Source organism: Capsicum annuum, chromosome 2 (genome assembly GCF_002878395.1).
Source record: "Capsicum annuum cultivar UCD-10X-F1 chromosome 2, UCD10Xv1.1, whole genome shotgun sequence".
Taxonomy (NCBI): domain Eukaryota; kingdom Viridiplantae; phylum Streptophyta; class Magnoliopsida; order Solanales; family Solanaceae; genus Capsicum; species Capsicum annuum.
In genome coordinates, this window is record NC_061112.1 from 152,211,225 (window position 1) to 152,224,980 (window position 13,756).

The following is a 13,756-nucleotide window of genomic DNA, read 5'->3' on the forward strand; positions in this document are numbered from 1 at the left end:
TTTCATATAGAAATAATTTCAAAAAAATATATAGGAGCAGATTTGTAATTTTAATGCTTAGGTTATTGATTGATTTGAATGTCTACTTTTTATTAAATTTATATTTTTTATATTTCAGACAATTCACTTCAACTTCAATCCATTAATATCTTTGTGTTTACCTTAATTGTTTTACTGCATAATAATACTTTTTCCCTAATTATTTTGTTATTTTTTTTGTATGTTCTATTTTCATTTGCTCATAATTATCAGGAAATAGAAATGATGACGAGTGAGAACTGTAAAATAGGTCAGATAGACTCAATAAATTTTTTTGATAGAATTTCGAGGAGAAATGTAAGAAAACTTTTCAATTTTTTTTGACAGATTTAATTGGTTTTTGATAATATGACACTATCAATATTAGTATTTAGATTTTGTTGAGTATTGTAAGGGGATGAGCGTATTGGTTGTAACATAATTTAAATTTTGATTTAATTTCTCAACACAATTCTAGCCTATTATGTCTTTAAATATCATTCATCCTCTTTTTCTTACAATGCTGCTCATTTTTTAATTTAGACAATTAGTCAAACGATTTTTTTAAAATGCAAATCATAATGTCTTCCTCAATAAATAAAAATGGGCATGTGGTCTGAAAAAGAAAACGCTATCATACAATTTGAAAGGTTGAACGGTTGAAAGATGAGGTCAGGAACATTAATCAGCGTCTAAAATAACTTAAGCGAGATCAATGGGGGTTGGGCCAATATTATGTGAGGATAACAGTGCCAACAAAAAAGACAATGATGAGGGTGTTGATCCTGCTATTTAGGTTATTATTTTTTAAATTTGTCTTTTTAATTTCTATATTTTTTTCATTGTGGTGGTGGCTATGGTTATTTTTCATTTATCAAACAATCAATGGATATTATATTATTAGGGTTGTTTTAATTTTATGTAAACAATGAACCACATAAAATTTAATCAACCAGCAAATCACACAAATTACTTAAAAATATTTGTACAAAACCTTAATTAGATTTTAACATTAACTACATATAAATGAAGAAATTTATGAAAAAAAATATTTTATTAAAAAAATATTCAACTTTAATTCGTATTTTCACTACTTGAATTAATAAAAAAATTCTCTAGTGCCATCAATTTCAATCTATTTTACAATCAAGAAATAGTTTCAAATGAAGAAAAATAATTTTTATTCACAATACTTTTAAAAAAATATCTTTTCTTCACTTGGATAAAAAAGGGTTGCAAATAATATGATTACAACAAAAAATCACTTAAAATTAAGTATTAAAACATAAGAAACTTTATGTTTAACATTTCAAATGACTTTAGATCATTAACGTTACAGTTCAATTATTCAAGGAATACTTAAAAGAAGTATTGATTATGGTAAAAATTGATATGAATTAATTAAGTATATTAAAAAATAAATTTTCAATTAATAATCTTGATAATTTGAATAAAGATACAAAAAAAAGTTTATAATCAAATTATTCTTGAAGTTGGGAGGAGAACTTAATAAAAAATTTAAACACAGTTATTAGAGTGGTAGAAGAGAGAGAGAGAGAGTGATTTGTAGTTTTGATAAAGTAATTTGAAAATTTGAAAATTTGAAAATTTGAAAAATATCTTGAATAGTAGTAGAAATTTGTAAAATTATTAATCCACTTTTAATTAATAAATTAATCACGAAAATACCTACAAAACAGTAATTTTTATGTCAATCGTGTCAAAATGCCAAATATATTTACAGAACTATTTTTTGGTATACAGAATGACCGTACACCTTATGAAACTCCGTTAAAATAATCCGCTTACGTGGAGTTGTAGAGCACACAGATTCTTCGCTAGGAATAGAATTAATACCAGTCAACATAATGACGTAAGCCTACTAAGTTTCAACCAGAAGCTTCCACGTGGCGACGTCATACACCCAAAACTCCAATCAACTAAAATGGATAAAATTCGTTGGGGTCCGCTCAGCACCATTTTCACTTGCCATTTTCTTCTTCTTCTTCTTCTTACCTCCTCAGGGTTTTGTTGTTTGATTGTTTGTTTCGATCAGAATTTTCCGTTGCCGATACGAGCAATTTAGTTCTCCGCTGCAGGTACATATCTCATATTATACTCGTTTCTTCATTTTTACTTGTGCGGTATTCAATTGACACGTTATAAAAGTAACAATTTTACTATGCCACCTTTTAAATATAATAAATTTGTATTTTGGAAAGTGCATCAGATAACAGCTTCGTCAGTTTTGTAACTTGTCACTTTAGTTTGATTTGGTTTGAATTTCTATTTTCCCTGTCCTTGCTAAGTTGATTGTGGACTTACAAAGTTGCTTTTGTCATTTTGTTTCATTGGCCTCTTGCTGATCATATTATAGGGAACTTACGCCATAGAAATTCGGTTGATGCAACGATCATATATATGTTTGTGTCAACGCGTTCATAGTTGATCTCATGCATTTTAGTGGTTGAAATGTAGGATTTTAGTTGCTTCCATAGAAGGCTCTAAGTTAAAATGTAGGCTGCAATTTCGTGGAAAGCTAGGTTTTCTTCGTATAGTTAAATTTCGGAGGGTTTATGATGAACTAGAGAGGTTTTTTAACGTATAGGAGTTCTCACATGACTGATTTGAGTACTTAAGCGCGTTTCTGAAGTAAGCGAGGCGTTTCAGGATGAACATAACTTTTGAAACTCAATATGTCATACTGCTTCATGCTTGCAACCAGCACTGAACTTCTCTTAATTGCCTGTGGATAATTGTCAGAGATTTTATGTGAAACCTTGTGTAGCTTTGTTTGACTTAGTCACCTCTCCTATCAAAACGTTAAAAGAGGCTTTGTATCAATTAATGGTTTCATAAATGTTTTATATGTGAGAGTTCTACCTTGTTATCATAGATATGTGATATGTCACAAGGACATTAATTATGTGAAGATAGCGGTAGCATGCCTTTTTATTTTTTCTTGTTAAGGGATAACAGTAGCATGCCTTCAATATGTTAACATCAGTAGCTGGAGTTCTGCTTGGGTCAATAAAGGTCAATGTTATTCTTTGATTTGTTCTGACATAACATTGAATGTTTGTATGGTCGCTTGTGTCCTGTCTAATTAATGTATCTTCATGATTCAGGTTTTGAGAAGCTGGCAAAGATCGTTTGAGCTGTAACCAGTTATCAGTCCAATTAGCAAGTTTATTTGTAATTTAGTGATATGGCTTCTGGCAGTATAATACCTTCAGCAGGTGGCAATCCAATAACTGATGCCATCCGTATTGAAAACCTCCCTAAAGAAATAAGTGGAATGAAGATCAAAAATGACAAAGGAGAAAAGGTTATTCTTGAAAATAGGATGCATACTCTTTGTCTGATTTATTTTTCCTTGTCTACTCTTTGCAAGTCTCACTGTGATATCCTGATAGGAAATGGAAGCAGCTGTTGTGGATGGAAATGGAACTGAAACAGGTCACATCATTGTGACGACTATTGGGGGAAAAAATGGTCAGCCAAAGCAGGTGACATTCTCAATCATTCGATTCAACCTCGAAAACGTTATTTACAGTTGTACCTAATCTTTTATTGTTGTGCATGTACCAATTACTAACAAACCCAAAGGATAAGAATTTTCATGTTCTTATATGGTTTTCATGAATAACTTCCTTTGCATTAGTTTCATTTTGGTTTTGGAATCAGTAAAAACTACGGCTGATAATTGATTTAAATGAGTAGATCTTTTCTATATCAGAAAGGGAAGGGGAGGGAAGGGGAGCCTTGGAGTAACTTGTAAAGTTGTTGCCATGTGACCAGGAGGTCACGGGTTCAAACCTTGAAAACAGCCTCTGGCAGAAATGCAAGGTAAGGCTGCGTACAATACACCCTTGTGGTGGGGCCCTTCCCCGGACACCGCGCATAACGGTAGCTTTAGTGCAACTGGCTGCCCTTTTGTTTTAGATCTTTTCTATATCAGTTTTTTTTGGCTTTGGAAATCTAAAGGTTAGATTATATTGATTTTCGTATTATCTTTCCTTTAACTTGTGATGTAATTTAGACAATTGAAAGAAAGATATATTCCGAGGTTTTACCTCATGTCATTGTTTTATCCTCCTTTATTAACTTAGTATATGTTTTATATTCGAGTACCAAGTATTTTGCCTCTTTTAGTTTTTGGTTTTTTGGGTTAAAGCTTTTTTGCTAATGTTCTCTTTGACATTCAGACCATAAGTTACATGGCAGAGCGAGTTGTTGGACAGGGTTCCTTTGGAATTGTATTCCAGGTATAAGTTGTTAATATGTCACAGATGTTCACTGCCATATCAAGAATGTTGTATCACGGGGGGCTGGAAAAAAAGTAATAGCGACATACCCGCTTCACTAAATCAATTGTCACTGATTTTGAAGCTTTATTGCAGGCCAAATGCCTTGAAACAGGAGAAACTGTGGCAATAAAAAAGGTCCTGCAGGACAAGAGATACAAGAATCGAGAATTGCAGACTATGCGACTTCTTGATCATCCTAGCATTGTTTCACTGAATCACTGCTTCTTTTCAACCACAGAAAAGGATGAGCTCTATTTAAATTTGGTTCTAGAATTTGTACCTGAAACTGTCTACCGTGTTTTAAGACATTACAGCAAAGCAAACCAACGAATGCCTATGACATATGTCAAACTGTACTCATATCAGGTATTCTATTTGAGTACATGTGCAAGTTTCTCTCATTATACATAGAAACAAATGAACATAGGGTGAATTGCACGGATGTTGCCTACTCTCGTGTGCCTCAAGTTGTTATGGAGACATCCTTTGCCTTTAATTCCCTTCACTGTCTTCAAATTGTTATGGTGTATGTAAAAAGTGTAAATTCTGCATCCCTTATCAAAATATTATGTCAATGCTAGTCTCTTCGATGTCAACACTAGTACAAATTTTCTTCAAGTTATAAGGTACCTAATAGGCTAATACTCCATGAATAAATAACGAGAAATAATATAGAAGGTTATCTTTGATACTGGGAGCCAATAACTCTACCCAATTAGTGTTCTTTGCCATTTTTGGAACACACGATAGTACTTATCTCATTGTCAAAATGGATAATTAATAAATGAGAAGAGTATTTCAGTAAAATAATCTTCAAAATCAATTACTTGTTCTTGATTATCGGATTGGAGATGTATCATTTAATTTTGTAAATTAAAGGAAGATACATTTAGTTTCGGCTTAACTACATATGGAGGAGGTTTGACTAACTCTCCCCTGTGGCTATATCATTTTTTCGTATACCATTTAATGTGATATTAATTGTTTTTTTGATGTTAGTGCGCGTCCCTTTCCAATCCTTTGGTCCTACATGCAACCCTAGGTTGTGCCCTAAGCCGTTGATCTCATGTGCAGTGGTAAAGGTTCTTCCATAATTGTATTATCTTAAAATAGCAAGCTCTCCGTTGTAGTAATAATTGTTAAAGATGATAATATTTGTCTAAACCGCAGACCTCATGTGCAGTGGTAAAGGTTCTTCCATGATTGTAATATCTTAAAATAACAAGTGTCTGTTGTAGTAATAGTTGTTAAAGATAATAATATTTAGTGTTGTTTCACTTATCTGGCACTGAGTAAAATTTTGGGTAGCATATCTTTGTTGCAACCTATATTTGATTGATAATGTTCCTGTACAGATGTTTAGAGCTTTGGCTTACATTCATGGGATTGGAGTCTGCCACAGGGACATCAAACCTCAGAATTTACTGGTTTGTACTTGAAGCTTAAACTCAATCAACTAAAAACATTGTGATATTGACTGCTGCAATTTGCTATGGCAGGTCAATCCCCACACACATCAGCTTAAGCTTTGTGATTTTGGGAGTGCAAAAGTCCTGGTAATTTTTTTTGATAGCTTGTGAAATTCCTGATATTACTTCTCTAGCCTGAGGCCTAAGTTGATATTACTTCTCTAGCCTGAGGCCTAAGTTGGACTTTCTCTTTCAGCTTCTTGCCATTCCGAAGTTTTGGAGTAGATGTGATCTTTTGATTGACTTATTTGGAACACAAATATTCTATTTATTCTTTTTTCCAAACATGTGATGCATGCTATAACTGTATGTAGTTAATGGCATCACTCGAAGTTGTGCCTGCGGAAGAGGATTTCTTAAAATGAGTTTAACTGGATGCTAAATACAGTTGCGTCATGTTTAGTTTGATGATTCAGTACACACTTGTGGTTATGCATCGTCATATCTATGTCACATTTACAATATGTTACAAGAACTAGAGGAAGTTGTATGATATTATATTATATTATGTCCATCCTCGGAAAATTCAGGAAATGAAAGTGTTCCAGAATATTATATGATCTCTTCTTTCTATTTATTGGGCTAAAGATGTTCTTGTGAGTTCCATCTTTTGCTTGTTGGGATTTATCAAATCAAAAGAACTGATGAACAAGTACCTTTCATAGCTCAACAATATGTAAAAGGAATTTAGCTGAAATTAACATTACTTTGATTCCTTTCTTGACTTTATTTGTCTTCCATGCATGTTTGGTCCGTGGAAGGATTGGCTTAGTCTTACCTAGTGATCTTATTTTGATAGTTCATGCTCCTATTTCGGTCATCCTAACAGGTCAAAGGCGAGCCAAATATTTCATATATCTGTTCACGCTATTATCGTGCTCCTGAACTAATATTTGGAGCAACCGAGTACACCAATGCAATTGACATATGGTCTGTGGGCTGTGTCCTAGCTGAGCTGCTCCTTGGCCAGGTTATATTTCCTGTGGAGTTCAATCCTTTATTTTGAGACAGGAAAAATGTCATAAAAATTGATTGTTTCATGCTAATCTTTTCTCTTCCAAAACCTGTAGCCCCTCTTTCCTGGTGAGAGTGGTGTAGATCAGCTCGTCGAAATAATCAAGGTATCCATCTAATTGATTCAAATTTGTGATCTTTTGTTTGTGCAATTCAATAAATCAAAATGTTCTCTTTAGGTTCTTGGAACACCAACGCGTGAAGAAATCAAATGTATGAATCCAAATTACTCCGAGTTCAAGTTCCCGCAAATCAAAGCTCATCCCTGGCACAAGGTAAGAATCTTGAGTCATGTTCCTATATAGAAGATATATTATATTTTCTGATGCATTGTATGGCATGCACACTCATGGTCGAATCCTGCATTATACAGATTTTTCACAAGCGGATACCTCCTGAAGTTGTGGATCTTGTGTCAAGGCTTCTCCAGTATTCTCCAAATCTGAGGTGCAGCGCGGTGAGTGCAACAAGTTCTCGCTCAATTTTCTTTTTCCTTGGTTGCAAACACATGTGAGAGCAAAAGAAAGTAGTAGTACTTACTGAAAATTCCATCAAATTTAAAGCAGCAAACGTACATTTGAGCGAGGAAATTTAGTATATCATGTTTTTATGTGATTCCTTTGTAGTTGGAAGCTCTTGCTCACACTTTCTTTGATGAACTCCGTGACCCCAATGCTCGTCTTCCTAATGGTCGTCCATTGCCACCACTGTTCAACTTCAGGCCTCAAGGTTCGACTGTTATCTTCTCCTCCAGTTTTAGAAATTGACTTACTGTTTTCCCTTCATGTTGTTGTTTTTATTATAATGAGATAATATCATTTGCAGAGCTGAAAGGAGCGTCTTCAGAACTCTTAAACAAACTGTTACCAGAACATGCTAAAAAACAGTGTCCATTCCTTGGGCTCTAGTCTGTAAGATTTTGAGATCCTATTTGTTATCACTCTATTTATTCTGTAATATATTGACCAGAGAATTAGGTAAACCTTTTGACATCTCCATTAATCCAGTATATACCACTTCTAGCATTATGTAATCTGCTATTTTTGCCCCTGTACTTCATTTCTAAATATAGTAATGTATCGTGAAATTTACCCTTATTCGTTGTCTAAAATTTTGTTCTTGTATGCGTATTTTAGTTGAGTCTTATCACTCTCGTTCCCGCAAATACTTTGGTCACGTAAATTTCGTAAAATGAAAACTGTCATAACGTATGTTATATTCCATCTGTCATATACCATTTCGAACTGTAACTTATAGATTGCCATGGATATTCTCACACCATTTTATATTAATTATTTCTGTACTCAAATCTATCAATATATAATAAGAGAGGCAAAAGTGACAAGTGTCAACACTATAAAAATCCTATTTAAAAAATAATAATTAAATATGAAACATAATTACTAAAAAAGAATATATATATATATAGATTAATTAATCTTCACATTAATTACTCCTATATAAATTACACATTAAAAAATAAAAAATAAATAAATTTTTTTGTTAACATGCACATTAATAATAATTAAATATTAAACATAATTATTAAAAAAGAAAAAATCTATATAAACGAATCTGCACATTAATTACTCCTATATAAATTACATATTAAAAAATAAAAAAATAAAAAAAATTCTTGACATGCACATTAATAATATATTTTTTAAAATCTTATCAATTTAATATTTTTTAAAATTCCAAACTAATTACAATTTTTAAAAATAATGAAAAAAATAAGTCCAAATAATTACTAATTAAAAATAAATATTCTTATTTAAAATAAATGTTAATTCACTAAAAAATAAAATTAAAAAAATCACAAAAAATTGTAAATTCACAAAAAAATTTCAGTCGAATTTGATATATCAAATTAGACATCAAATAAAAAATCAAACCAAACACTTAATGGGTGAAGATTTGAAAACCACTTCTTCCTATCTACTTTCATTCCCTCTCTCCAAAACAGTTTTTTTTTTTTTAAATATATTGTAGATTTGTATACAAAATGGTTGTAATGATGTTCCCACAACCATCAGAATCTTGTAATCCTATATTTATAACATATTCATGACCTATTACGGTGATTATTTTTTACTTCTTTTGGAGTATATTTATATATAAAAATAATAATTTAATGCCCTCCTTTTAATTGTCTTTCATTATATAAACAGTGATGTCATACAATAATAACTTATACATTATCCTTATTCTCTGATGGCAAGGCTCACTGCTTTACATTATATCATGTCTAAAGCTCTTTTGTGTCTTTAAAGTTGTTTAATTGATTTTAAATTCTTTTCGTTCACTATTCGTATTTAGTAGAATTATTGACTTTGTTTTTGACGATTTACATGCATCTACTCGAGAATAATAAAATGAATTTAAGTTTTGTATATCATCAGTGTACAAAACATTCTACACTTTCAGGTAAACTTGACTTGCTATTGCAGGTTACTTAATTTTTTCTTTTTTAATTTTTATGAAAATAATTGGGTAACCCGCAATAACAGGTCAAATTAACTGATCATGTAGAATATTTTATGCACTGACGGTACACTGAACTTAGACTCTAATAAAATAGAGGTATACAAACTCGCATAATTTTTTGTGCATAAAAATCGATTTGATTTCTTGAAGATATCTTTTCTCCATATATACAAGAAAACTCAGCATAAAAGATCACATGGACATTCTAAGAGTATCAAAAGACAACTTGAATATAAAATTAACACACACATATATATAAAGTATTATCTATTGTGTATTTTCAATTAGTCATAAGTAGTTTGGGAGATATTTACTTCATATTTTGCATGTTGTTTAATTTAGAATTTATGTACTCCATATGAAAGTTGAAAGTATATTACTTATTAGAATCTTCAGACTACTTTCTTGATTCGTTATATGTACATACGCATGTAAATACTTTTGAATTAATTTGTGATCAATGTGCATGATAATAAATTAATAAAAAAAATTTTAAACCTCATCATAGGACATGATGAAACTGGCGAAAGCCTTATACAAGATGATAACAGGCTCACTGTTCAATTGTCATTAGGTGTTTAAAAATAAGAATAAGAGTTCCACTAAGATAATCATGTCTAAAGTAAAATTTGGTGATAGAAATTTATGAGCATGCAAATTTTTACAGATAATAATCGTAATAATAATGATAATAATAATAATAATAATAATAATTAATAATCCATTATGTATGATTCATGAATAATAATTATCATACTTTGAATATTAAGGACTATATATATTGTATTTGTTTGATGATATCGCTGCAGCATAATCTACATTAAATTTTATATTACCAATAACATGTAATTGTGGATAGAGCGATTGAAGCAAACAATATCTTAAATTTGAATAAACAACTCCAAGACAATTTTATAAACAACTTTGTAGCATTATATTTAACATTAATGTACAACTATATCATAAAATAAAATAAGGATAAATATGATATTATGTACAAATATATCATAAAATGAAATAAGGATAAATATGATATTAGTGTCCTGTTTTTTCAAATATACATTTTTATTTATAAGCGAACTATTTCTAACAAAAGAATTATAGCATATAGAAGAATGTGACCTTTTGAATTTCAACAGTATAAACAGTCTATTCTCACATAGTGAGATCTGGAAAGGATAATGTGTACATAATTCATATCATTACCTCGGTGGTTAGATAGATTGGTGGTTTTCGATAAATCCTCAGCTCAAGACAAACACAATATAACATATAGTAATAGAAAAATGCTACCACAAAATAATATTACAAGCGATCTACCCAAAACAACATACATTGATATGAATCCAAGAACAAAAAATCAACAAGCATAGCACTAATTTCAGATTGTTTTTACTTCTTTTAGAGTATGTTTACATATAAATAAACGTATTTAATATGATTTATTTTTTGTTTTATTCTATATATTTGAAATAAGCGATAAGAAAATTCGAAATACTTATACATGTAAGACACACACAACTAAAAAATTAATGTAAAGTCAACAAGACAAAAATAAAGTAATTGTGTACAAAATATACACATATTGAAGTGTAGGGTGGGGGACAAATTTTAAGAATTGTAATGAACTTTTTTAACAATCTAACAATACTTTCAACTTAAAAGCAAGTAATTTGTAATGAATTAATCAGTAATGTATGTTCTTTTTTTTTCCTTTGCCTTAATTTTTTATTTTGTTGAAGTTATGTTATTCTACACAAAATATGCTATTACAATAATTAATTTAAAATAATTTTATAAAATTTAGGCAATGATTAGTGTCGCAATATATACATGAATATTATTTACTTCTTTAAGAGTATATTTATATAAAAAAATATATTTAGTAGGGTTTTATTTTAAATTTTATCTTGTTATGTATAACTAATATTTTGAGATAAGGAAAAAGAATGCTTATGCTATTACACACAAAACCCAATTTAATAAATTAGACAAAAATAAAGTAATAAAAATACAGTAGACAAGAGTAAGAGCAAATTGTAAGAATATATTAAACTAATTAGATCATACAAATATTACTATTCATAAATTTAAATCGGAGATATGTGAATTATATAATAAAATTTTAAAATAAAAACAAAATAATATTAATAATATAATATATTTAAATTATGAATAATATAGTAAAAAAAATATGAAACACAATTTTTTTTTTTACATTTATATGTTTATATTTATATACAAAGATTAGGTGTGTCTCTGATGGTGTAGGTGGAGGGTGGGGCGTGAAGGCATTTCATTGAGAAATAATATAGTAGTTAAATTTTTTAAAAGATAGTATGATTTAGCATGTTTTGAAAAAAACTATAACAATTAAAAATAATACTTTAATATCACCTGCACATCGCACGAGTATATATACTATTTATGATAATACCATATACCTCCTCTATAATGGTCTATTAATAAAATGAAACAACATAGCGAATCACAGCAACTCCCATATCTGATATAAAGTTATACCGGAACAAGGAACAAATTTAATGAATACGAATGGTTCTTCCAAATCTCAATATCACCACGCATAGACATTTCAAGATCCAAATTAAATCAATAGTTCAATAGAGCTAGCAAGTTTTTATACCTACTGTTTGACATTATTTTATTTGATTATATTAATCTACAGGTAATCACTCAATATTTTTTATTATACTATTTCTTTTGTCGATCTAGCAGTTCGACGTTTCTTTACATTTTCTAAATGTAATAATATGACTCAAAAAAGATCTCTCTTTTTTCTTCACATCTAATTGAACAGTATACGTATTTTGTATCATATAAATTGCTAGTTAGTGTTGTCGATGGACGAAGTACTTATCGGTGTCGAAATACTTATTATGTTACGAACCTCTGAAAAATATGATTGATTTAAATAAGGATACAAAATTAAAGACCTCGAACGAAACAAAAAATTGGTGAGTTTGTTGTTACATATGATGGTACGATATAGGAGATAAATAAAAAGTGTTACTGATTTGATAATTGATATAAAAATAAAAATAAGAAATCATGGTGGAGCGGGAGACCAATCTTAAATGGTCTCCCATTCCACAATAATATTGTGTTTGATATGCATTTTTTTGAAGTATAGGATGTTGATGGTATGACTTTATTATTTTTCAGTTATTAAAATATTTTATGAAAGAAATTATGTGATGCTTGTTAAAAGTATCTTTAATGTAAAACTTATATTTCCATGGAACCATACATTAATCACCTTAAAGACCTTTTTTTTTTCGCAATTCAGATGTAGAAGTTTAGGTTCTATATTCAACTAAAATTCTTGCCGCAAGAATGAAATGTTTCCTAATTAAACAAGTATTTTCCACTTAAGCAACTTTTATTAGAATTGATAAATAACTGAAAATGTTATTTGGTTCATGAATAGACAAATAATTCATTTGAGTTATATCTCAATTAGGAAATAGTTTGTTTTTGCTTAGCAAATATCTATTAGAAAGTAGAATCTAAATTTATATGTATGAACTGCGAAATTAAGTGAAGATTTTTTATTTTGGACGTTGAAGTAATTAAATTATGATTATTCACAATAAGTAAATATCTTGTACTAAAAGAAATTTTTGGAGAACTGTTTCATGCCCATGAAATTTCGATTCAAATTGCTATTAGGAAACCTCTTAAACATTCTATCAACAAGAAATTTAAGAGCGTGAATACTTTTTGCGATATGATTTAGACAAAAATAACTACTGCATGGAATCTAAAAGTAACTTGAAGGCAATTGAAAGCTTTCAGGCATGTTGAATCACTCTATTTTATATATTTCTTAAGGGGTCGTTTGACCGGGGATGAGATAAACAAAATTATGCCATGAAATAAGTTATCCCACCATCTATATGTGATAGCTATCTCATTTTTATAATGTAAATGACTAGATAAATAATACGGAAACTAGCTAATATTCCTAATCAAACATAGAATAAATAATCTACATGTTATTCGAAATTACTATCCCTTATTCCTCTCTACAAACAAGACTTAAATAATCAACATTGACGCTACTTTTCATAGTGAGTTGTAGCGAGGGTATTTAAAAATTCAGGGGGAAGAGGGGGGGAACTGGTTATTAGGTTTTCTCACTCGGGTCTGTACCTCAAGTTCCTCAGAGGCACAACTTCAGGTTTACGTGTTGGACTTCAACTAGCCATTCAATGTAGTTATACATATTTGGAGATTTAATGTGAATTGCTATCACGTTGTACAACTTCTAAATAATTTATCTGATGATAGCTCGTCTTTACTCTTTGACTGCAGATGCCTGATGCGTAGGCTGAACAACACCCACATCTAGAGCACGTTTACAGGGAGCAAAATAAGTTGGCGGATGCACAGGTGAAACTAGATATTTCTACTAATATTAGTATTATAATGTGGGAA

The 13,756-nt window shown here is 30.1% G+C and overlaps 1 protein-coding gene across 2 annotated transcripts; it reads left to right on the forward strand.

The window, feature by feature from the left end:
* Positions 1-1,907: 1,907 nt before the first annotated feature.
* On the forward strand, positions 1,908-7,908 carry LOC107860656 (shaggy-related protein kinase epsilon). 2 transcript variants are annotated; one of them, XM_016706086.2, is made up of 13 exons: positions 1,908-2,117; positions 3,147-3,346; positions 3,435-3,527; positions 4,227-4,286; positions 4,422-4,694; positions 5,684-5,755; positions 5,828-5,884; positions 6,627-6,767; positions 6,868-6,918; positions 6,991-7,086; positions 7,185-7,268; positions 7,438-7,540; positions 7,637-7,908. In XM_016706086.2, exons 2-13 carry the CDS (start codon positions 3,227-3,229, stop codon positions 7,717-7,719), a joined length of 1,233 nt encoding a protein of 410 aa, XP_016561572.1. In that variant the 5' UTR covers positions 1,908-2,117; positions 3,147-3,226; the 3' UTR covers positions 7,720-7,908. The 2 variants fall into 2 exon arrangements, with proteins under 2 accessions (XP_016561572.1, XP_047263553.1); XM_047407597.1 differs by having other exon boundaries at positions 1,964-2,117; positions 7,185-7,321.
* The last annotated feature ends 5,848 nt before the right edge of the window (positions 7,909-13,756 follow it).

Excerpts from the sequence above, each read along its gene's own strand:
- LOC107860656 (XM_016706086.2), top strand. The coding sequence starts at position 3,227 with ATGGCTTCTGGCAGTATAATACCTTCAGCAGGTGGCAATCCAATAACT. Across the intron at positions 4,287-4,421 it reads CCTTTGGAATTGTATTCCAG|GCCAAATGCCTTGAAACAGG; the intron begins GTATAAGTTGTT and ends GCTTTATTGCAG. Across the intron at positions 4,695-5,683 it reads TCAAACTGTACTCATATCAG|ATGTTTAGAGCTTTGGCTTA; the intron begins GTATTCTATTTG and ends GTTCCTGTACAG.